General features: G+C 40.7%; 1 protein-coding gene across 4 annotated transcripts in view; it reads right to left on the bottom strand.

Moving 5' to 3' along the window:
• LOC126251536 (equilibrative nucleoside transporter 1) overlaps positions 1 to 25,569 on the bottom strand; it is a 178,479-nt gene that overhangs the window by 36,340 nt on the left and 116,570 nt on the right. For all 4 annotated transcript variants that reach the window (XM_049952042.1, XM_049952044.1, XM_049952041.1 and 1 more), the window contains 5 exons: positions 17,957 to 18,096; positions 17,652 to 17,797; positions 17,471 to 17,556; positions 2,460 to 2,606; positions 358 to 541 (listed from right to left, as the gene is read on the bottom strand). In XM_049952042.1, coding sequence (XP_049807999.1) covers positions 358 to 541; positions 2,460 to 2,606; positions 17,471 to 17,556; positions 17,652 to 17,797; positions 17,957 to 18,096 — 703 coding nt within the window. The remainder of the gene's footprint in view (positions 1 to 357; positions 542 to 2,459; positions 2,607 to 17,470; positions 17,557 to 17,651; positions 17,798 to 17,956; positions 18,097 to 25,569) is intronic.

Here is a 25,569-nt window from a genome sequence, read left to right as displayed (position 1 = left end):
GCCGATAACTCATCATTCCCACTAGCTACTAGCCACAGAACGCAGTGGACAGATATATCTGTCAAACCCACTGTGCAGTAGCAGAGCATGGACGCATATATCCGCCATGCCCACTTAAAAGGTTACTCCCATGTTACAACTCTGTTTCTACCTCATAAATTATCCATTTGCTCAGATATAATTCTACCAAATACAAGGCATGTGATCTCAACAATCAAAGATCATATCAGAAAAGTTACTGACAACAATTTCTCGACAACTTCTATCCCTGTAAAAAGCAAACTACTACATACAATTTAATAATCTCTCACATGCACAAGAGAGTCTAATAAATAAGTCATATGATTTTCAACTAACCTGAATGAACAGCTGGAAAAACAGACAACGTCACAAAGAAAACGAAAAACACGTTGAAAAGCTGTGGGAAACACTGTTTGAAAATCTGAAAGTAGGGCACATGTGGTGATGCTCTGCCAACAGCCTGACACTCCTTGCTTTGTTGTTCTTTTTGAGCTAGAAGCTCATGGTAACGATAAAATCTCTGCAACAATAATAATAGTAACAACAACAACAATAAAATATCAAGTAGCCGGAAAGCATTATTATATTTGTGCAATACACCATACAGAAGTGTATCTAATTTTTATTCATTATGATAAACCACTAAAGGATTTTTTAAAACTACTACAAAATGTTTGAATTAAATAAAACATGTGCTAGTTACTGCTGCTGGACACTTATTACATTTGGAAACAATGTCTGTTTATGCATAGGAAAACGAACCAGTCCTGTGTACAAATGCAGTAAGGAGAATGCAAGTATTGTTCCAGAAATGAGCCTACAAGACAGATTTTTTTTTTTCAAGTTTAACATGTGCACACCTGTGACAAATAAATTTACTAACAGTTTTTGAGTGCAGAAATAAATCATTTACACTAGCTTCCTTAAAATTACAGTTTATTAATTTCCTTATCATCTTGTGCTCCAAAGCTCAATAATATAAAAGTTAATAAAAACCATCAGAGCTTTATTTCTGATATGTTTCCTACACCACATCTGGTTTGTTCTAAATGAACATCTTAAAACGACACTCAAACTTCACCAACAATCTTGATAACTAAATCTCCACAAAGTGACAGAGATGTGTTAATGTCATTACTCAAAACTGTCTAACCATCACACATACCACTGAAAGGAACTTTCAGAAATATGATGAGCACACTGAAACACTTTGCTGACCACCTTGCGTAAGTATAGCCATCAGTACATGTAGGGAGCGTAACACGCTGTGTCATACTGGTACAGTAGTGCAAGTCTTCAACTGGACACTACTCCAGCAACTTGTGTGTACCTTGTAATCATAACATGGAAAGGGGACCAACAGTTTGACATGAAATCCAAACTTAAGTGTTGTTCCTAGCGAATCTTCACAAATCACTGAGAGATGTACATTAAGTTAAAGGTTGAGTGAAATATACCGATATCCAAACAGGATTTGATCCTGTCACCTTTCAGTTTCCAAGCACACATTTTACTGTCGGACTACCAGGCCACCACTTAAGACAGATATTAGTGCTATGATTGCAACTTGCATCATTTTCTGTCCTACTGCTTTCTGCAGGGAAAAAAACCTACTGGGGCATAAAGTTATGTTGGATATTAACATTATTTCACCATTGCCATCAACACTGACAGTGCTTGTAAATAATTAAGACAGGCCCATCTGACTACATCCATTTGTGAATCAAGGTCATTAAACAACGTCTTTCAATGTATCACAATTCCAAGCACAAAATTTATGCTGGTTGGGTAACTCAACTTTGGTCATCCTCAAATTAACAAAATGTTCAAAACCCTGAACAAATACCTCCGTCTATCGAGCTACATCCATGCTGGCTTTGAAACTAATTCCCAATTTCTCCATATTTCTTTTGATACCATCTGAAACACTGCAGAACAAAATAACTAAATCTGTAAGCAATGCCTTGATTAATTTCAGTTCTTTACCTTCTAAATTACACCTGGCTAGTTCTGGTCACTCCTTATACTAAGATCGGAGAAAATAAAACCAAAATATATTTGCAAAACCTCACTTAAACAGATCCATTAAATTTCAGGAATGCAGCCGCATACATACTATTTCCTCTTTTGCATGTGGCACTACTCCTGAAATTTAATAGATCAGTTATTAGCGGCAAAAATATCAAGATATTCTTCATTTAAATTGTTTTATCTCTGAATCCTAGAAGAATTCTAAAGATCTTCATCTGGTAAATGTAAAATAAGAGGATGTCACAGTAAAATTTTATTTTATAATTATACGAAAAATCTTTTCCTGTTTAACTTGAAAGTCATATTAACTGATAAAACTACTTTCATTCTAAAAAGAAATGATTATCAACAACAACAAAAAACTCTAACATAACTTATATTATATTAACATACTGACTGAAACTTACATTCAAAGGAAGGGCGAAGTAGGTATCAAAACATGCCAACAAAATGAAGAGGGCTGTAATAAAGTAATAAATGGCAGCTGTCCTCACATTTGGTGCCATCGCCAATGACATTATGTTGATGATTGATGAAATTGCACCACTGATGTTCTAAATAAAAAAAAACACATAAATTAATCAATCTCTATTACATCTAATAGCTAAGCAAATTTTTCAAATATTCACGAAGGAGATTAACATAATTTTTCACTATGAGAATCAGTAAACAGCAAACAATGGGAGTGCAAAACAGCCACACACCCTTTGTCTTCATAATGGCAACTGCTTTACTCAAAATTTACAATCAGTCTAGGAAACCGTATGAAAATAGTCCACATGCACACGACGTGTGTGTGCATGGGTGTGGATACAGACTTTTGATGAGTTTTTATCTTTGCATTATTCTGAGGCAACTATACAAGGATTGATTTGGCACTTTCACCACTCTTGTAATGACACCACACATTGGTGCATGTTTCAATTTCTTTGGACAAAGTCTACCTCCGTCATCCAAATTTGTCTTTACCTTCTTCCCTTTTAAGCAGATAGCTAAGTTTCTGTACATAACACTTTTTTCTTGTCTTTCGGAATTTAGCATAAGGTGTGGGTGTGGGTGTGTGTGTGTGTGTGTGTGTGTGTGTGTGTGTGTAGTAAGGGGGGAGGTGGAGGTGGCGGGGGAGGGGGAGGGAGAGAAAATGACATGCATGCATTGTGATGCAAGACCTGTTCCACATATTTCTGTTTTGGCATGTGAGTATGAAATAGAGTTCTCCAGCTGATAGTTAAATGACTCTGTGTTCCACAGGTAATTTGCACTTTGTATCATGATACATAATGAGTCAGTTTCTATGTTAATGATAATGATTAATTTGCAAAGCTAGCAATTTATAAATGGGCACATGCAACAGTGAAAGCTACTTTAGTTTCATGGGGTAGTAAGCATAGCATTCTTTTGTACTTCGTTTTCTACCAGTGCCCAAAAAATAGCTTCTAAAATTATCATTAACAATAAAATAACAGAACAAGTTGAACACTTCAGATATCTTGGCTATAACATCTCTTTATGATACAGGGATACAAAATAAGGTGAATACGTTCAGGAAAATTTACAGTACAATCAATAGATATCTAAAAAGTAAAGCTCTCAAATACATGTCACTGAACTTTTATAAGACTGTTGTTCTAGCAGTTCTATTATATAGAAATGTATTATGGATGGTAAACAAGAACTGCATATCTATAGTAGTTAGATCCAGTTTCTGAGAAGTATTGAAGGATTTAAAGGAATGAATAGCATCTGAAAAAATGTATTAAACACCTGCAGTGTAAAAGAAGTATCAGACAGAAGGAAGATTAGAGATTAACATCCCTTCGACAGCGAGGTCATTAGAGATGGAGCACTAGCTTGGATTAAGAAAAAAGAGGGAAGGAAAATGGCCATGCACTTTTCAAAGTAACTATACAGGCATTTTTTCTTTAATCTTTTTAACAAAACCTTCCTTGGAGAACATATACACAGTGGTCCAGAAAAATGTGCACACTCTTTGATAGTTAATATTTTTGGAACAAAATGACATGTCGCTGCAATTTTGCATGGAAGTGTAGTCCATTGTTTTCTCAAGAGATCTTGGTGCATATTTTCCAGCAGATGGCAGTGTAGCAATGAATGAAATAAGACTCTCATTTGACCAATGCAAGGCCGTACTGAAGTGTTACTTCTAAGTACAAAAACACAGTAGAGGTAAATGGCAATGGTGGAATGTGTACGGAACTTAGCCACCAACACATAAAACAATTTATCACATTTGGGATGAATTTGAAACTGACAGTACTGATCAGGATGTGCATAAAGAAAGATCTGGCTAACCAAAAACATCAAGTCCAGCTTCAAGTCCTGTAGTGTTGCAACATTTTACTAGGTCACCTCAAAAATCTGTGATGCAGGGTGCACTTGACAGCAGGGTAAGCCGATCAAGCATATGACGAATTCTGAAGGCTGCAAAGTGTAGCTGCATACTATGAACAAGGATGAGCTGGATCAAAGGATGGAGTACCGCAAGGATGAACAGTTTGTGGGGATGGTGACCTTGTCTGATGAGGCACAATTCAAACTGAATGGTACTGTAAACTGCACAAGTGCATATACTGGGCTCCTGAAAATCCTCACATTCACGTGGACAAATATGTTAATCTACCGGGTGTTAATGTCTGGTGCGGTTTGATTGGCCCATTCTTCTTTGACGATACCATAATTGGTGACGTGTATCTTCATATGCTGCAATCATCGATTTTACCTGAGAGCCAACAGGTGTTTGGAAATTGAAGACTTTACCTACAACAAGATGGCGCTCCGCCTCACTACCAAAGAGATGTCAGAGCCTACTTGGATGAAAATCATCTGGACCTCGACTTCTACCAATGGGCAACCTTGAAAAATGAAGTTAATCAATAAAAAGCAGCTACACTGAATGAGCTACGAGAAACCAGTCCTATGCAGATATCACACTGGCAACATTGCCAGCCTTAGTTCAGTAAACAGTTCAAAGGCATCGACATCATTTGGCTGCTAGCGGGGTCACTTTGAACACACAAAATAACCTTCTCCCATTAATATTGACTATCAAAGAGCATCTATATTTTTATAGACCCCTCTGTATGTAGTGGACAATGAAGTGGGTGTCATCAATATCTTCATTTTAAACGAATGGTTTCAGTTCTCTGAGAATGCAGATGTGTGTGCAAGTTGCGTTTGTGTGTGTGTGTGAGTGTGTGTGTGTGTGTGTGTGTGTGTGTGTGTGTGTGTGTGTGCGTGCGCACGCGTGCGTATGTGTGTCTACTGCTGACAAAGGCCTTAATGGCCGAAAGCTATAATTGTGTGAATCTTTTTGTTGTGCCTATCACGACTCAGCATCTCCACTATATGGTGAGTAGCAACTTTCCTTCTCTTATATTGTTATATTTTCATTTTATTTTTTTTATACATTGAAAGATGAACACTGTGCAATATTCTTCTGGAAGACAAAGTAAACACTGCTGTGGCAAACTTATTAAATGCTACCGTATACTCTAATGAACCAAAGAAACTGGTAAACCTGCCTAATATAATGTAGGGGCCCCACGAGCACACAGCCCACGAGCACACAGAAGTGCCGCAACATGTAGCGGCATGGACTCAACTAATGTCTGAAGCAGTGCTGGAGGGAACTGACACCATGAATCCTGCAGGGCTGTCCATAAATTCGCAAGAGCAACAGGGCGTGAAAATCTCTTCTGAACAGCATGTTGCAAGGCATCCCAGGTACGCTCAATAATGTTCATATCTGGGGAGTTTGGTGGCCAGCAGAAGCATTCAAACTCAGAAGTGTGTTCCTGGAGCCAATCTGTAGCAATTCTGGACGTGTGGGCTGTTGCATTGTCCTGCTGGAATTGTCCAAGTCTGTTGGAATGCACAATGGACATGAATGGATGCAGGTGATCAGACAGGATGCTTACAAACATGTCACATATCAGAGATGTATCTAGACATATCAGGGATCCCATGTCACTCTAACTGCACACACCACACACCATTACAGAGCCTCCACCACTTTGAACAATCCTGTGCTGACAGGCAGGGTCCATGGATTCATGAGGTTGTCTCCATACCCATAAATGTCTATACAATTTGTTGATACAATTTGAAATGAGACTCGTCAGACCAGGCAACATACGTTCCAGTTACCAACAGTCTAATGTTGGTGTTGACGGGCCCAGGCGAGGTGTAAATCTTTATGTCGTGCAGTCATCAAGGGTACATGAGTGGACCTTCGGCTCCAAAAGCCCATATCGATTATGTTTCACTGAATGGTTCGCACACTGACACTTGTTGATGGCCAAGCACTGAAATCTGCAGCAATTTGTGGAAGGGTTGCACTTCTGCCGCGTTGAACAACTGTCTTCAGTTGTCGTTGGTCCCGTTCTTGCAGGATCTTTTTCTGGCTGCAGTGATGTCAGAGATTTGATGTTTTACTAAATCCCTGATATTCATGGTACACTTGTAAAATGGTCGTACAGGAAAATCCCCACTTCATTGCTACCTCGGAGATGCTGTGTCCCATCGCTCGTGTGTTGACTGTAACACCATGTTCAAACTCACTCAAATCTTGATAACCTGCCATTGTAGCAACAGTAACTGATCTCTCAACTGTGACAGGCACATATTGTCTTATACAGGCACTGCCAACCGCAGCGTCATATTCTGCCTGTTTACATATATCTGTATTTGACTACACATACTTATACCAGTTTCTTTGGCGCTTCAGTGTATATTAAGCTAGGTAAATCAGATTTGATGATGGCTCAACAGCACTTCACCTTACACACAAATCCACAGAAATGTTTGCCAAATCTCTGTAGTATCACTGAATGCAGTCTTCCACTGCTGGATCTGTGTTACTGCTGACATTTGTTTCATGGGCACAAGGCCATGGCCCAAGACACATGATTATGTCAAAAACAAGTATCTGTGTTGTTGTTGTTGTGGTCTTCAGTCCTGAGACTGGTTTGATGCAGCTCTCCATGCTACTCTATCCTGTGCAAGCTTCTTCCTCTCCCAGTACCTACTGCAACCTACATCCTTCTGAATCTGCTTAGTGTATTCATCTCTTGGTCTCCCCCTACGATTTTTACCCTCCACGCTGCCCTCCAATACTAAATTGGTGATCCCTTGACGCCTCAGAACATGTCCTACCAACCGATCCCTTCTTCTGGTCAAGTTGTGCCACAAACTCCTCTTCTCCCCAATCCTATTCAGTACCTCCTCATTAGTTATGTGATCTACCCATCTAATCTTCAGCATTCTTCTGTAGCACCACATTTCGAAAGCTTCTATTCTCTTCTTGTCCAAACTATTTACCGTCCATGTTTCACTTCAATACATGGCTACACTCCATACAAATACTTTCAGAAATGACTTCCTGACACTTAAATCTATATTCGATGTTAACAAATTTCTCTTCTTCAGAAACGCTTTCCTTGCCATTGACAGTCCACATTTTATATCCTCTCTACATCTACCATCATCAGTTATTTTGCTCCCCAAATAGCAAAACTCCTTTACTACTTTAAGTGTCTCATTTCCTAATCTAATACCCTCAACAGCACCCGACTTAATTCGACTACATTCCATTATCCTCGTTTTGCTTTTGTTGATGTTCATCTTATATCCTCCCTTCAAGACACTGTCCATTCCGTTCAACTGCTCTTCCACGTCCTTTGCTGTCTCTGACAGAATTACAATGTCATCAGCGAACCTCAAGGTTTTTATTTCTTCTCCATGGATTTTAATACCTATTCCGAATTTTTCTTTTGTTTCCTTTACTGCTTGCTCAATATACAGATTGAATAACATTGGGGAGAGGCTACAACCCTGTCTTACTCCCTTCCCAACCACTGCTTCCCTTTCATGTCCCTCGACTCTTATAACTGCCATCTGGTTTCTGTACAAATTGTAAATAGCCTTTCGCTCCCTGTATTTTACCCCTGCCACCTTTAGAATTTGAAAGAGAGTATTCCAGTCAACATTGTCAAAAGCTTTCTCTAAATCTACAAATGCTAGAAACGTAGGTTTCCCTTTCCTTAATCTTTCTTCTAAGATAAGTCGTAAGGTCAGTATTGCCTCACGTGTTCCAGTATTTCTACGGAATCCAAACTGATCTTCCCTGAGGTCGGCTTCTACTAGTTTTTCCATTCGTCTGTAAAGAATTCGTGTTAGTATTTTGCAGCTGTGGCTTATTAAACTGATTGTTCGGTAATTCTCACATCTGTCAACACCTGCTTTCTTTGGGATTGGAATTATTTTATTCTTCTTGAAGTCTGAGGGTATTTCGCCTGTTTCATACATCTTGCTCACCAGATGGTAGAGTTTTGTCAGGACTGGCTCTCCCAAGGCCGTCAGTAGTTCCAATGGAATGTTGTCTACTCCGGGGGCCTTGTTTCGACTCAGGTCTTTCAGTGCTCTGTCAAACTCTTCACGCAGTCTCGTATCTCCCATTTCATCTTCATCTACATCCTCTTCTATTTCCATAATATTGTCCTCAAGTACATCGCCCTTGTATAGACCCTCTGTATACTCCTTCCACCTTTCTGCTTTCCCTTCTTTGCTTAGAACTGGGTTTCCATCTGAGCTCTTGATATTCATACAAGTGGTTCTCTTTTCTCCAAAGGTCTCTTTAATTTTCCTGTAGGCAGTATCTATCTTACCCCTAGTGAGATAAGCCTCTACATCCTTACGTTTGTCCTCTAGCCATCCCTGCTTAGCCATTTTGCACTTCCTGTCGATCTCATTTTTGAGACGTTTGTATTCCTTTTTGCCTGCTTCATTTACTGCATTTTTATATTTTCTCCTTTCATCCATTAAATTCAATATTTCTTCTGTTACCCAAGGATTTCTACTAGCCCTCGTCTTTTTAACTACTTGATCCTCAGCTGCCTTCACTACTTCATCCCTCAAAGCTACCCATTCTTCTTCTACTGTATTTCTTTCCCCCATTCCTGTCAATTGTTCCCTTATGCTCTCCCTGAAACTCTGTACAACCTCTGGTTCTTTCAGTTTATCCAGGTCCCATCTCCTTAAATTCCCACCTTTTTGCAGTTTCTTCAGTTTTAATCTACAGGTCATAACCAATAGATTGTGGTCAGAGTCCACATATGCCCCTGGAAATGTCTTACAATTTAAAACCTGGTTCCTAAATCTCTGTCTTACCATTATATAATCTATCTGATACCTTTTAGTATCTCCAGGGTTCTTCCATGTATACAACCTTCTATCATGATTCTTAAACCAAGTGTTAGCTATGATTAAGTTGTGCTCTGTGCAAAATTCTACCAGGCGGCTTCCTCTTTCATTTCTTAGCCCCAATCCATATTCACCTACTACGTTTCCTTCTCTCCCTTTTCCTACACTCTGTATCTGTGTAGTATGTTTTAAAAGCAGGGCTTCACATTTTATTGTGTCATATTCATTATGGCACAACTCGGTACCGTAACAGTGAGCCAATGCTTGATAAATAGAGCATAAGTTGGGTTACCGTGTATCCAATGGGCATCTTTACTAAACACATTAGCTAATTCCCATGTACCCTGGAATTTAGAGGATTGGTAATTCCCTTCCCTGAATAGAAGGATACTCAATGAGCTTTTTATTTGCTTGTCTGTTGGTACATAAATTAAACAGTTTGAAGATGCTAAGAATTAATTGTGGGATATGCTTAACATTTTGCTGGGGATCAAAGAACATAGGTATCAACAAATTTCATTTATCTGACATATGGATATGGAGGACAGTCCGCTTATAGTGTGGTACAACATGCTGTCCACATGTCAGCCATTACCTCACTGTTGAGTGAAAAGGTCTTTTGTCAATGGAAGAAAGAATGGTTGGCAGGGACAAGAAACAATCTGCATTTGCTGAATCTAACTGTTGAAACATCACAGTCACAATGAGGTATTTATGATACAACTTCATATACAGTACAGTCAACTGATTGATAAACAGAGTGCAAGTAAAATTTAGCTCATTATCTACACTCCACTCAACAGTGAGGAAGATGTTATGTTTTGGAGTTTAGTTAATGTACATTTAGTGTGATTACCAGTCAGTCACATGCATCTACTATAGCTCTTAGTTTTTTATCATAATCTTATATATTGGATTCTGTGTGTATGATAACTTTCTTGTAGGCCTAAATTTAGAATGTGTTTTGTTGTTTATCCTGATTATTTTCATGCTTTTGTCTCTTTTGGTTCGCTTGTGATTATTTTCTCTTAAGTGTTCTGCAAATGTAACAAGATTTCTCCTATATTGTCAGACTCTCGTGTTCTTTGTTAAACAGATGTCAAGTGACTGCCTCCTCCCCCCCCCTCCCTTTTCCACATACCACTCCTCATACACATGACCACTGTCTCCAACTGCAATCAGGTCTTAATACCCCAGTCACATTGTGTTTTTATAAGAAAAATTGTGGGTTAGTTTTTATTTCTTCCACTACATATGCTTTTTGGGATACTGAATCCTTATCTGAGGTTCATCAACAAAATTTCATGATACAACATTGAAAAAATATAAAAAAGATAAAAAAATCACTTCTTGGCCAATATTTGGGTTATAACTTTGAAACTATCAACTTTTCTTAAATAACCTCTGAATTTGAAATGAAAGTAGATAAAATATCCTACAAATTTCACTATTAAGGTTTTTTCTCCCTTGGACCATTAGGGCTCAAGTGCTAGTTGAAAATTGGCATACTTCAGCTGTCTCCATAAAAACCTACTTTTTCCACTCAAAAACTCGAATTTATTTTGGAAGGCTGTCTGTGAATTCCTCCAGTTTTATGCAGAACCTTATTTAGGTTGTATACATAAAAGCACAGGTCATGTTTTGAAAAATTACACAACATTCAAATTATTTAATCAAGTCTGAAATTGTACAAATTCAGTTACAATAAAGTTGAAATACCAATGCAAAATATTGAAAAAAAGTATTGCATATTATTATATAATATTACATTTGCTTATATATTACGTAGTTATAAGAGCAAAAATTGCATGTGACTTTGTCACTCAGAGAGTTCTGATTGAGGTTCTTCGAAGATGGCGGATCCTGGCACAGGTTCTGGTTGTTCAATCATCAGTGTCAGGGCTGCTTCATCTGGAAAATGAAAGAGGTGGTGAGAAAACAACAACTTGTGATAACATCTCAAGAAAAGGAATTATTACAAAACAGACTGTGAGATCACACACACCTTCCGCATCATCATATAAGCGTCTTTCTTCTATCTGTTCTTGGTCTCTTCCTTCAGTCTCTTCTTCATCTATGTTAATGCTGTCTTCTGGGGACTCGACGTTTTCACACGATGTGCAGACTGGGGAGCAATGAAGGCCAGCCTACCTGCAGCCACAATTGTACTGGCAGCCTTTTTACATTTACGAGAAATGGTCAGAGTATAAAGCCTGGTGCAGAGTGCAATTTGGTCGGTACTGGCCCAAGACTACTCCTTGTTGTTTTCCACCCCCGCTCGTTCAGATTTTTTGGTTGATCATTGAGTTTGGTTTGACCAGATACCCACTGCTGCACCTGAAAGTAAACTCTCAGTGAATGTTGTCATGGAGCAGCTACGGTGGGGAGTAGTGAGGAAATATTGCCTGTACGTCAAATTGTTTGGGCCAGTTGCACGTCCTTTCCCGTACAGAGCATGAGAAACATGTTTCTTGCTTTGGCAATCTTGTCCACTGTGCTGCTTGGGGCAACAAGGTGAGAGGGGCACCAAGGGGGCCCAAGTGCAAGACTACATGGGTGAAAGTGTATGAGGAAAAAAGTTGCTAAGTCACTTGTGTGGAAAAATGTTCTCAAACTGGCCCTGATGAAGGGAGAGAATAAATAAATGGAAAGATGTACAATATGGAATTACATTTGCAACAGAATTAAAATGAGGCAATATAAACTTGGATTTTTTTAAAGTACTGGAGTTGGCATAACAGATAAAACCAGACTACATTGTACTCGACTTAAAATTAGGATGAATTCACTAAATTACAGCCTTTAATAAAAAAAATTAAGAGTTTTGGACTGGAAAAGTGGATTTTTGTGGAGACCGTCGACGTACGCCACATTTCAATTAGCAATTGAATCTCAATTGCTTGTCGGAGATAAAACCTAGATAGTGACATTTCTAGGAAGTTTTATGTACTTCCATTTTTAATACAGAGGTTATTTATGAAAAGTTGATAGTTTCCAAGTTGTAAGCAAAAAACCACCATTTTACAGTAGCTAGTAGGTAGTCAGGTAGTTGTTTTCACTCATTTTGATATGTTTCTCACTTTTGTTATACCATTATTATTCCAATCACCTCTGAATTCATCTCATGGGGGTATTCCCTGAGTATACTTGTTTAGTGAGGCTCCGAACGAAAGCGCTGGCAGGTCAATAGACACACAAACAAACACAAACACACACAAAATTCAAGCTTTCGCAACAAACTGTTGCCTCATCAGGAAAGAGGGGAAGGAGAGGGAAAGACGAAAGGATGTGGGTTTTAAGGGAGAGGGTAAGGAGTCATTCCAATCCCGGGAGCGGAAAGACTTACCTTAGGGGGAAAAAAGGACAGGTATACACTCGCACACACACACATATCCGTCCACACATATACAGACACAAGCAGACATATTTAAAGACCAGAAAGAGAAAATAAGATGACAGAAAAGATTTCGAAATGCAACAGTGACAATAACAAACGTAATTGTTGGGTTCAAATTACTGATATCAATATAATAGAGGGAAACAATCCATGTGGGAAAAATATATCTAAAAACAAAGATGATGTGACTTACCGAACGAAAGCGCTGGCAGGTCGATAGACACACAAACAAACACAAACACACACACAAAATTCAAGCTTTCGCAACAAACTGTTGCCTCATCAGGAAAGAGGGGAAGGAGAGGGAAAGACGAAAGGATGTGGGTTTTAAGGGAGAGGGTAAGGAGTCATTCCAATCCCGGGAGTGGAAAGACTTACCTTAGGGGGAAAAAAGGACAGGTATACACTCGCGCACACACACACACACACACATATCCATCCACACATATACAGACACAAGCGGACATATTTAAAGATCGGCGTGAAAGGAAGTGCTCCATCGCAGCGAGGCCCTGGACGTGTGGAATATCACGCCGATCACCTGCCACCCTACCTAAAACCTCTTTCCTCATCACCTTAGCCAGCTTCATCCTGACCCACAATTTCTTCACTTTTGAAGGCCAGACATACCAACAATTAAAGGGAACAGCCATGGGTACCAGGATGGCCCCCTCGTACGCCAACCTATTCATGGGTCGCTTAGAGGAAGCCTTCTTAGTTACCCAGGCCTGCCAACCCAAAGTCTGGTACAGATTTATTGATGACATCTTCATGATCTGGACTCACAGTGAAGAAGAACTTCAGAATTTCCTCTCCAACCTCAACTCCTTTGGTTCCATCAGATTCACCTGGTCCTACTCCAAATCCCATGCCACTTTCCTTGACGTTGACCTCCACCTGTCCAATGGCCAGCTTCACACGTCCGTCCACATCAAACCCACCAACAAGCAACAGTACCTCCATTATGACAGCTGCCACCCATTCCACATCAAACGGTCCCTTCCCTACAGCCTAGGTCTTCGTGGCAAACGAATCTGCTCCAGTCCGGAATCCCTGAACGATTACACCAACAACCTGACAACAGCTTTCGCATCTCGCAACTACCCTCCCGACCTGGTACAGAAGCAAATAACCAGAGCCACTTCCTCATCCCCTCAAACCCAGAATCCCCCACAGAAGAACCACAAAAGTGCCCCACTTGTGACAGGATACTTTCCGGGACTGGACCAGACTCTGAATGTGGCTCTCCAGCAGGGATACGACTTCCTCAAATCCTGCCCTGAAATGAGATCCATCCTTCATGAAATCCTCCCCACTCCACCAAGAGTGTCTTTCCGCCGTCCACCTAACCTTCGTAACCTGTTAGTTCATCCCTATGAAATCACCAAACCACCTTCCCTACCCTCTGGCTCCTATCTTTGTAACCGCCCCCAGTGTAAAACCTGTCCCATACACCCTCCCACCACCACCTACTCCAGTCCTGTAACCCGGAAGGTGTACACGATCAAAGGCAGAGCCACATGTGAAAGCACCCATATGATTTACCAACTGACCTGCCTACACTGTGATGCATTCTATGTGGGAATGACCAGCAACAAACTGTCCATTCACATGAATGGACACAGGCAGACAGTGTTTGTTGGTAATGAGGATCACCCTGTGGCTAAACATGCCTTGGTGCACGGCCAGCACATCTTGGCACAGTGTTACACCGTCCGGGTTATCTGGATACTTCCCACCAACACCAACCTATCCGAACTCCGGAGATGGGAACTTGCTCTTCAATATATCCTCTCTTCCCGTTACCCACCAGGCCTCAATCTCCGCTAATTTCAAGTTGCCACCACTCATACCTCACCTGTCATTCAACATCATCTTTGCCTCTTCACTTCCGCCTCGACTGACATCTCTGATCAAACTCTTTGTCTTTAAATATGTCCGCTTGTGTCTGTATATGTGTGGATGGATATGTGTGTGTGTGCGAGTGTATACCTGTCCTTTTTTCCCCCTAAGGTAAGTCTTTCCACTCCCGGGATTGGAATGACTCCTTACCCTCCCCCTTAAAACCCACATCCTTTCGTCTTTCCCTCTCCTTCCCCTCTTTCCTGATGAGGCAACAGTTTGTTGCGAAAGCTTGAATTTTGTGTGTGTGTTTGTGTGTCTATCGACCTGCCAGCGCTTTCGTTCGGTAAGTCACATCATCTTTGTTTTTAGATATATTTTTCCCACGTGGAATGTTTCCCTCTATATATATATAGGCAGGTCGATAGACACACAAACATACACACAAAATTCAAGCTTTCGTAACCAACGGTTGCTTCATCAGGAAAGAGGGAAGGAGAGGGAAAGACGAAAGGATGTGGGTTTTAAGGGAGAGGGTAAGGAGTCATTCCAATCCCGGGAGCGGAAAGACTTACCTTAGGGGGGAAAAAAGGACAGGTATACACTCGCACACACACACATATCCATCTGCGCATACACAGACACAAGCCTGTGTCTGCTTGTGTCTGTGTATGTGCGGATGGGTGTGTGTGTGTGTGTGTGTGTGTGTGTGTGTGTGTGTGCGCGAGTGTATACCTGTCCTTTTTTCCCCCCTAAGGTAAGTCTTTCTGCTCCCGGGATTGGAATGACTCCTTACCCTCTCCCTTAAAACCCACATCCTTTCGTCTTTCCCTCTCCTTCCCTCTTTCCTGATGAAGCAACCATTGGTTGTGAAAGCTTGAATTTTGTGTGTACGTTTGTGTGTCTATCAACCTGCCAGCACTTTCGTTTGGTAAGTCACATCATGGGGACACATTCTCAAATGTCCCTTCTCTCTTATTATGAGTACAAGCAGAATCTAAATGACAGGCTGTACCCTGTTACTGCTACACTCTTTCTAAAAACATTAAAGATTCATTAGGACCATTGAACATTCATGGTCTCATGTCTGTATGTCACTGTGTCCTGGTGGTACACTCAAATCAAAGGGTGTGGTGATATTGAACTAGTGAGATCCATGCCAGTCATATGAGAAGCAAAGGAAAGGAATGGTAGAGTCTAACAGGTGTGGTAAGAAAGAAAACAGTGATCTGTACTCTCATATGCTGTAAACTGCTAAGTCAAAAATCCCTATTCTCAGAAACACTATTTGACCTAATTCATGGCCAAAGCTAGTAGTAACCTCAGAACTGGCACCACTGACCTGTCTCCAGTTCAATAAATCCAAATGAAGCTTAGTGTGCCCAAGCTTAATGAGGTGCTAACAATTCAGCATTATCCAAAGAGCAGACGAAAATTATACATACCCACAAAATAGAGAACATGTTTGTGGAAAGAAAAACAACAAAAAATAAACAAATTTATACATGCATCAAAATGTTGTTGTCTACCAATTTTTATCAGTAACAGAGAGTCCTGGACAGAACAATGACGTTATTATGAAAAGGATATGTTGCTACTCACCATATAGAGGAGATGTTAAGTTGCAGACGGGCACAATGAAAACACTGCTACACATTAAGATTTTGCCCCCCCCCCCCTTTCTGGAATAGAAAACACACACACACACACACACACACACACACACACACACACACACACACACACACACACACACCAAAATAGCAGCCTGCAACTGTGCCTGATGGGAGAAGCCATCTGGTGCATGTAGTTGGTGCAAAAGTGGAGGCTGGAGCAGGGAAGGGGAGGGATAACATGGTAGACGTGGGGAACTGTGTTATGCCTCTTGTGGGAGCATGCAGGAACATCGTGGGGACAGGATAGGGCTCTTAGGTGCAGGCAGGAGGCTTGAGGTAAGGGGGAGGAGGGACAAAAGAGAGTGGGGAAGGAGAGAAGGAATAGAAGGCTGTGTAGTGTTGGACTGTGAGTGTGGAAGGGGACAGGCAAGTGAAGAACAGGGACTAGTCAAGGAAGTGGCAAAGGGGAGTTATGGCAACATAGGATATATTGCAGGGGGATTTCCACTTGCACAATTCAGAAAAGCTGGTGTTAGTAGAGAGGATCCAGATGAAGCCTGCCATGAAGCAGTCACTGAAGTAAAGAACACTGTGTTGGGCAGCACATTTGGCAACTGGGTGGTCTACCTGCCTCTAGCCCACAGTCTGTTGGTGGCCATTTGTGCAGACAGATAGCTTGTTAGTTGGTATGACAGAGCCTTCCATTCCACCAATGCATCCACTAGTCTGTTTTTCACTTCTCTGCTTACTCTCCTTTTCCACTCTACTCCCCCTCCCCGACCTCTCTGCCCAAACCTGCAGATTGCACCTAGCAATCCATGCCTGCCCCCACCAAGCATTGCATACTCTCACGATTTGCACTACATCTTCCCTAATATCTACCCTGCTATCCCTCCATGTGTGAAATGTGCTTAAGTGAATGTGTATGTGTTTTCTACTTCAGAAGAGGGCCTTTTGGCTGAAAGCTTAATGTGTAGCTGTCTTTTTGTGCTGTCTGTCTGTGACTCAACAGCTCTTCTTTATGATGAGTAGCACTCTACCCTCTTCATAATATTGCCAGAGCTCATTAATATATGGCTTGTAATGATATAGAAAGAAACTCAACTGAAATAATATTTGGCATCACCAAAATGCATACCATAAAATGCAGCAACTATATTAATTTTGAATACAAGTTGATTAAAAACACCACTTTCATTTTTAAATACTGAATTTTTTCCTGCTGAAGCATTTCATGTAACGTATAAAGACAGACAAGCTCATTCCCTGGACGTTTTCTATCAAGAACGTTTCTACCTCTCAAATTTTAAATAGCATGCAACAACATGACCATGAAAATACTTACAGCTCCCAAAATAACAGCCCCTGTATATTTAAAAGGTAATTTAGCTGCCATTCCATAAACAGTGTTCTGGTAAATGCCACCAGCCACTGAAACATTAATAAAAATGTGTGAAAATTGAAACATAAGCCTATGGTATTACATAGGAAGTGCAAGTAATTAAAGAAATTGACTGAAAACTTACTATTCAGCAACACAATGGTGGCCATTGTCACAAAGAAAAATGGTCCTGGCCATGATGATGTATCTGACATGGCAAAAATTACTGTGACAATGAAAACAAGAACTTCGACAAAAATACTCCACACAATACGTGTTGTCAAGTTGCCTCTGAAAATAGCGTGAATTATGAAATAGTAATTGATCAAAAAACAGAAAAGAACATACTATTAAATTAAAAAATTACCTTATTATTGTATGAAATAAAAATTAACATTAATTAGTATAAAATGAGCCCAGATACAACAATTTTGTACAGTATTTACTCACCGTATTGTGATAAAGATGTTTAACCAATTGAATAGCAAATTAGGAACCTGTGCAGCAAAACCAACATATGCCAAAAAATTAGAAGCATACACAGATTCAGTTCCAAGGTATGCCTTTCCTAATTTGTAGTCCACAAAATACTGAAATGATAAAGGATATTAATTACACCTAAAGATCACTGGAAATATATAATACTATGCTTTCCATAAAAAGATGAAATGTACCAAATTCCACTATGATCATTGTTATCTCAAAACAGCGATACTAAATGAGTGTCTACATTTGCACTCTGAAAACCTCAGTGAACTGTGTGATTAGTTGTGTAGAGGAAGAATAACTGTTGATGTGCATATGCATAAGCCTAAAATTTTCTAATTTTACTGCATGGTTATAGTTGTAGTTTCCACTTTCAAGAATGGGGTATGTAGCTCTCCACATTAGTTTATCCTGCGCAAGTCTCTCCATCTACATATTGCTACAGCAAACTACATCCATCTCAACCCACCTATTGTACTGAAGATTTGGCACCACTCCACTTCCAAACTAATTTATTTCATGATACCTTGCGATCTGTTCTACAGACATTTTCCTTCTGTTAGTTAAGTTAACACACGTTAACAATACCAGAGAAGGAAAGTTGCTACTCACTATATAGCGGAGACGCTGAATCATGATAGGCACAACAAAAAGATTCACACAACTATAGCTTTCGGCCATTAAGGCCTTTGTCAGCAGTAGACACACACACACACACACACACACACACACACACACACACACACACACAGACACTCACGCAAATGCAACTTGCACACACGTCTGCAGAGAGCTGAAACCGACTGGGTGGGGGCAAGGAGGAGGCTGGGGCGGGGAGGGAGAGGGATAGTGTGGTGGGAGTGGCGGACAGTGAAGTGTTGCAGTTCAGACGGAGGGCAGGAGAGAAGGTGCGGAGAGGGGTGGGAGGGAAGGAGGGGCGGGGGGGGGGGGGGAGGGGTAAGTAGCGGAAAGGAAAGAAATAAAAAGAAATTAAAATACTGGGTGTGGCGGTGAAATGATGCCTGTGTGGTGCTGGAATGGGAACAGGGAGGCGGCTGGATGGGCAAAGACAGTGACTAACGAGGGTTGAGGCCAGGAGGGTTACGGGAACGTACAATGTATTGCAGAGAAAGCTCCCCCCTGCAAAATTCAGAAAAGCTGGTGTTGGTGGGAAGGATCCATATGGCACAGGCTGTGAACCAGTCACTGAGATGAGGGACATCATGTTTGGCAGTGTGTTCTGCAACAGGTTGGTCCACTTGTTTTTTGGCCACAGTTTGTCAGTGGCCGTTTAGGACAGACAGCTTGTTGGTGGTTGTCATGCCTACATAAAATGCAGCATAGTGGTTGTAGCTTAGCTTGTAAATCACATGACTGGTTTCACAGGTAGCCCTGCCTTTGATGAGATAGGTGATGTTAGTGACCAGACTGGAGTAGGTGGTGGTACGAGGATGTATGGGACAGGTCTTGCATCTAGGTCTATTACAGGGAGATTGGGATTGGGAGCAGGGGTTGTGTAAGGATGGACGAGTAAATGGTGTAGGTTCGGTGGACGGTGGAATACCACGGTAGGAGGGGTGGGAAGGATAGTGGGCAGGACATTTCTCATTTCAGGGTACCATGAGAGGTAATCGAAACCCTGGCGGAGAATGTAATTCAGTTGCTCCAGACCCAGATGGTACTGAGTTATGAGGGGAATGCTCCTCTGTGGCCGGACTGTGGGACTTTCGGAGGTGGTGGGAGACTGGAGTGATGACCACGGGTGGCTAGGCTGTACCGAAGGGACTTCTTGGTATGGAATGGGTGGCAGCTGTCAAAGTGGAGGTATTGCTGGTGATTAGTAGGTTTGATATGGATGGAGGTACTGATGTAGCCATCTCTCAGGTGGTTGTCAACATCTAGGAAGGCGGCTTGTTGGGTTGAGTAGGACAGGTGAAGCAAATGGGGGAGAAGTTGCTGAGGTTCTGGAGGAATGTGGATAGGGTGTCCTCACCTTCAATCCAGATAGCAAAGATGTTATCAATGAATCTGAACCAAGTGAGGGGTTTAGGATTCTGGGTTTTTAGGAAGGATTCCTCTAGATGGACCATGAATAGGTTAGCATAGGATGGTGCCATGCAGGTGCCCATAGCCGTACCGCGGATTTGTTTGTAGGTAATGCCTTCAAAGGAGAAGTAATTGTGGGTGAGGATATAGTTGGTCATGGAGACTAGAAAGGAGGTTGTTGGTTTGGAATCCATAGGGAGTCTGGAAAGGTAGTGTTCGATAGCAGTAAGGCGATGGGCATTAGGAATGTTAGTGACAGGGAGGTGGCATCAGTAGTGACGAGCAGGGCAACGTGTGGTAAAGGGACAGGAACTGCAGAGAGTCAGTCAAGGAAATGGTTGGTATCTTTTATATAGGAGGATAGGTTTCAGGTAATAGGTTGAAGATGTTGGTCTACGAGAGCAGAGATTCTCTCAGTGAGGGCACAGTAACTGGCCACAATGGGGCGTCCTGGGTGGTTGGGTTTACAGACTTTAGGAAGCATGTAGAAGGTGGGAGTGCGGGAAGTGGTAGGGACAAGTAGAGAGATGGACTCTGGGGAGAGGTTCTGGGATAGGCCAAAGGATTTGAGTAGTGACTGGAGATCCTGCTGGATTACTGGAATGGGATCACTGTGGCATGGTTTGTAGGTGGAAGTATCTAACAGTTGACTGAGTCCTTCTGCCATATAATCCTTGCAGTTCAAAACAATGTTAGTGGAGCCTTTGTCAGCAGGTAGGATTATAGGATCAGGATCAGTTTTTAGACGGTAGACTGCAGTTCTTTCTGCAGATGTAAGGTTAGTTTGCATGTTGAGGGATTTGGGGAATGATCTTGAGGCAAGGTTCGAGGTTAAGAAATTCTGGAAAGTTAACAGGAGTTGGTTTGGAGGCAGTGGGGGTGGATCATGGTTGGATGGAGGAGTGAACTGAGTTAGGCAAGGTTCAATATTGATCTTTGGTTGAGTCTGATTGGTCGGGTTGGTGGCAAAAAAGTGTTTCCACTGTATGGACCAGGAGAAGGAGAGAAAGTCTTTAACTAGTCCTGCATGGTTGAATTTGGGAGCAGGGCAAAAAGTGAGGTCTTTGGAAAGAACTGATATTTCTAAGGGACTAAGGCTTCTGGAGGAAACGTTCATAACTGTGTTGCGGGTCTTTTTAGGTTCTGGGTTCTGTGTGGTGGTGAGAGGGAGTTTTGGAGGGTTGTGCCTATCGCAGGCCTGGAGGAAACTCATTTTGGAACATCGCTAGACCAAGTGTATTATTCTACAACAAGACCACATTGAAAAACAAAAAACGTTTCAGTGGTGTAAGTACTTTTTTTTCTATTCCTTTCTGAGAACTTTTCAAAACACCCGTGTACTACAAAAAGAATGCTCAAGATTAGATGGACATATCAAGTAACTAATCAGGGAAATACAAACTTATAGCACAACTTAACTAAAAAAGGATCAATTGATAGCACACATCATGAGGCATGAATAAATTAGTACTTTGGTAATAGAGGAGAGCTTGAGAGGTAACTAGTTTAGAGGATGGTCAAGGGATGCATACAGTAGGCAAGTTCAAATGGATGTAGACTGCTGCTGTTATGCAGAGATGAAGAGCCTGGCAGAGGACAGAGTTGCATGGAGAGCTGCATTAAACTAGTTTTCAGACTGAGTACAACAACAACAACAACAACAAACAACATCATTTCTCTATACAATCTTCCTCAGCCTCTATACACTTGATCCATCTCTTAACAATCCGTCAAATTCCACTCTGGAAGCAGCTTTGTAGCATCATGAATATCCATTCTTGCACCACCTCCACAACATTCTGATCCAATGAAAACTTGACCTCATGCAGATTTTCCTTTATCAGACCAAAAAGGTGAAAAATCATTTGGAGTAGGACCACACTGTGGGTGCTCCATGAAGTCAAAACCAAGATTTTGAATGCAATGGACTATTCTTCCAGCAGAATTATAGTAAGCATTATTCTGAAGCCAATCACAACTTTTGTAAGACTTCCTGTCCTCTTCATTTTGACTTTGGGTCTCATAGGAGCTGTCACTATTCACAGTTTGACCTGAATCAGCAGTGCACCCTCCATGTCACAAATCACTGTCATCATCAACTTTCCTGCAGAAACTCAACTTCTGAAAGTTCTTGCTGTAGGCAAAGACAGATGTTTCCACATTATGCTCTATCACTTACTGTGTCATTCATAGTGATGAACTCACATCTCATGGATGGTCACTATATAACAGAGAAAATCTCCTCCTTCCTCTTCAAAATGCCTTAAAGGTGATTTCTATATTTCCAAATGCCCCACTTTGTATTTGTCTGTCAGTTGATGCGGTACCCAATGAACACACATGTGTTTAGATATCAGTGGACAACTGCAGGTGCTGAACTGTGGCTGTGTCCAACTCCGAGTAGAATGTCATCATCTCTTGCAAGATAATAATCACTAAGCTGTCTTGATGCTCCTACTCATTCAAAGTGGAGTAACTAAGGGAACCGTCATCACAGACAGATAGACATCGACCTATAAAGTGTTTTATCCCCTTATAAATTTTTCACTCACTAAGACAGTGATAACTGTACTGCAGGTGCAGTCTGCAAAGTCTCATCAGAATACACAAAATGAATCACTCCTCCATTTCTTCCAAGGTGCTTATGGACAATGCGGCACTGACAATTAAATGCTCCTAAATCACTACAAACTTAGTTACTCACTGAACCAACACAGCTAACCCAATACAGCACAAACAAAAACAATATGCTTAAGATATGTCATCACTGAGTCAGAGCTGTTAACTTTTGGAGGAAAGAAAAAACCTTTATTTATTATTTTGCCCTTATATTAATAACTACTAAAAACATTAAAAACAGTGCATACTTAAAACACCACACTGGGGGTTAATGTTTTCTTGTATAGAATTATCTGATGTCACAGACTTTAAATCAGAGATAGAGAGAGAGAGAGAGAGAGAGAGAGAGAGAGAGAGAGAGAGGACCAAACAAAAACAGAAATATGTCCCCAGAAGACCCATGCTTGAAGCTGTCTGAAGATTTTATGCAATTATTAAACAGCTGTTAAAAAAGTATAGTACGCTGGTGAATGTGACGTGAGCATACTTTGTATACTTGCTGCCTCTGAGTGATGGAGATTGGTAAATCATCAGCATTGGTTAAAAGGATGTTCTTAACTGCCCTGGTATGCATCTTCATATCCTAATAAATATAATGTTCTGAGGAAACATAGATACAAAGCTAAGTTAGTATTGTAAAATGGTTCCATAAAGTGACACAGGCCAGTTTGGTCTGCTCCTCAACAGAAGTGGCAAAAACATTTTAAAATACGGTGTGCTAGGAGAAATCCTGCTTTCAGGATTTTCATAAAATTTTACATGTCAAAGCTTTATCCAGTCTTTAAAATTTAAAATCAGGTCCTTCAAAGAAATTAAACCTTCAAAGAAATTAAAAATGGAACACACACACACACACACGCACACACTAAAAAAAAAGAATATTGATAAGTTTCTCAACAAAAAAATCAAAAACCCTCAGATCTTCCCACTCTTATAATCTTCTCTCACTCAAGATTTGCAGATGGTTGTGCCTGATGTAAGAACATCTAAGAATTGAGAAGTCTTTCAGAAGAAAAATAGGACTATTTACTGTATATGTAATATTATTTACTGTTTTTATAAGCACAATCATACTAAATGGTACATTGGAGGACACAGTTCTCAACCACACTGCATGACACCAACTTTCTATCTATGAGCCTAGTACATTCTGCCTCTTAATTTATAAATTTTCTTGGTTGAATTGTACTTTATCTCTTTAGTAATATGAGGAGAGTAAGGAGCATAAGGAAACTTGGGTCAAATGGTGCCATGTCTTTTTTACACAATAAGGGAGTGTCAACACTATGCTAGGTTCACAGAACATACTGCCCTTGCCAGGTTTAAGAAGATTAATTGAACTGACTTCTTTTCCTGAGTCAGGAAATTAGCCTGCTTCACACATCAAGTCTGAATTCCCTAGCATTCCTGGTGACATGGTGGAACATATTGTAATGGATATGGTCATGGCCTAGTGGTGTGCCAAAAAAATGCCAAAGCCAGCACCCACATTAAGAAACAGATGTTTTATTATTGGTGAATTTTAAGTCACAACCACTCAATGGCAACAGGTTCATTAACTGAGATGAAATTCTTTGCCATGGTGTGAGTACTATCTCCTTTGGTGGTCCAGAGTGTGCCATTCCTTATTTAGCTCTGATAGGGCACCTTGCCCCCTTGCCTAGAATCCTCCCAATTGGCCTCCACACCATTGAAGCTGTACTGGAACAATTTTTGGTGGTCAGGCTTCCCTGCCATGATTTCTTCTTACTTTTTGTAACCATACCATGGCAGTTTTCCCTCAGTATTCTAAAGCCTGTAAGGTTTTAAGTAGTTAGTCTGCACCTGAATTTCTACAAAAATGTGTGCATGTCCCTGTTTGCAAAATTACACTTATTATTCGACAAAATGCCCTGAAGAAATTGGCATGGGATGTACAGGTGGCATGATGCACTCACCAAAATTCAGTCACTGACATTGAGAATAATTCTGACGTGTGTGTGTAATTTTTGTCTGTCCTCTTTGATTTTCTTCAACTTCGAAAAGATAGCATTTGAAGATTTCTCAGTGCTTTTAAGTAACAAACAATTGTAGTTACTTAACAAATTCATTGGTAGTCAAGTGCACAGTGTAATGGGATTTAAACAAGAAGGTCATCAGTTCAAATATCACTAACAGCATATTACATTGTTGGTGCAGCATCTAGTGTCACATTCTTCCTGCTGATATAATTAATCCTATATCTTCAAATTCATCACAAGTCGGCCCTTACTCTCTCATATTTTTGCACGTCTTTTCTGTATCTTCATGTGCCACACACACTTGCTCAACTTTAACATCACTAACCCCCCCCCCCCCCTTCATGCACCTCACCCCCCTCTACCCCCTTATTCCAGCATGTAAATACTAACCTCACTAAATCCATTTACACCTGCTTTTCTCTCTGATCAGACACATCCACCCAGTGATCTGCATCCCACTATTATCATCTTTCCATTTAATTTTCTCTTTGATTTCACTGTGTTTTGAGATAATTTTTAGTTCGTTTTTGCCTTTCACTATTGGCCTTACTCCCTCAGATTTCACCTTTCCTCCCACACTTCATCCGCTCCGTCTTTTTTTTGTGATATTTCCCCACATAAGTATATATATTTTATATATATTTTATGTATTTTTACAAGTTTTTCCCACGTATTCTCACACATTTTTTATCCTCCACTATGAATCCTTGCTCCTTCCACCTGTGCCAATATATGAAAGTTTCCCTATCTCTAGCTTATGGAATCCCTCCACACAGCTTGACCATAAATTATACATCTCCAGCTGCAGCCCCTCCTTTCACAATGACTTCTATTTGTTCAAATTCTGTCAGTCCATAGCCCTCACCAATCTAGTTCTGCAAAACCATGTAAATCAGACCCAAACCTCCTTGC

This window comes from Schistocerca nitens, chromosome 4 (genome assembly GCF_023898315.1).
Source record: "Schistocerca nitens isolate TAMUIC-IGC-003100 chromosome 4, iqSchNite1.1, whole genome shotgun sequence".
Taxonomy (NCBI): domain Eukaryota; kingdom Metazoa; phylum Arthropoda; class Insecta; order Orthoptera; family Acrididae; genus Schistocerca; species Schistocerca nitens.
Note: the sequence above shows the minus strand (reverse complement) of the source record. Positions and strands in the feature narration are given on the sequence as shown.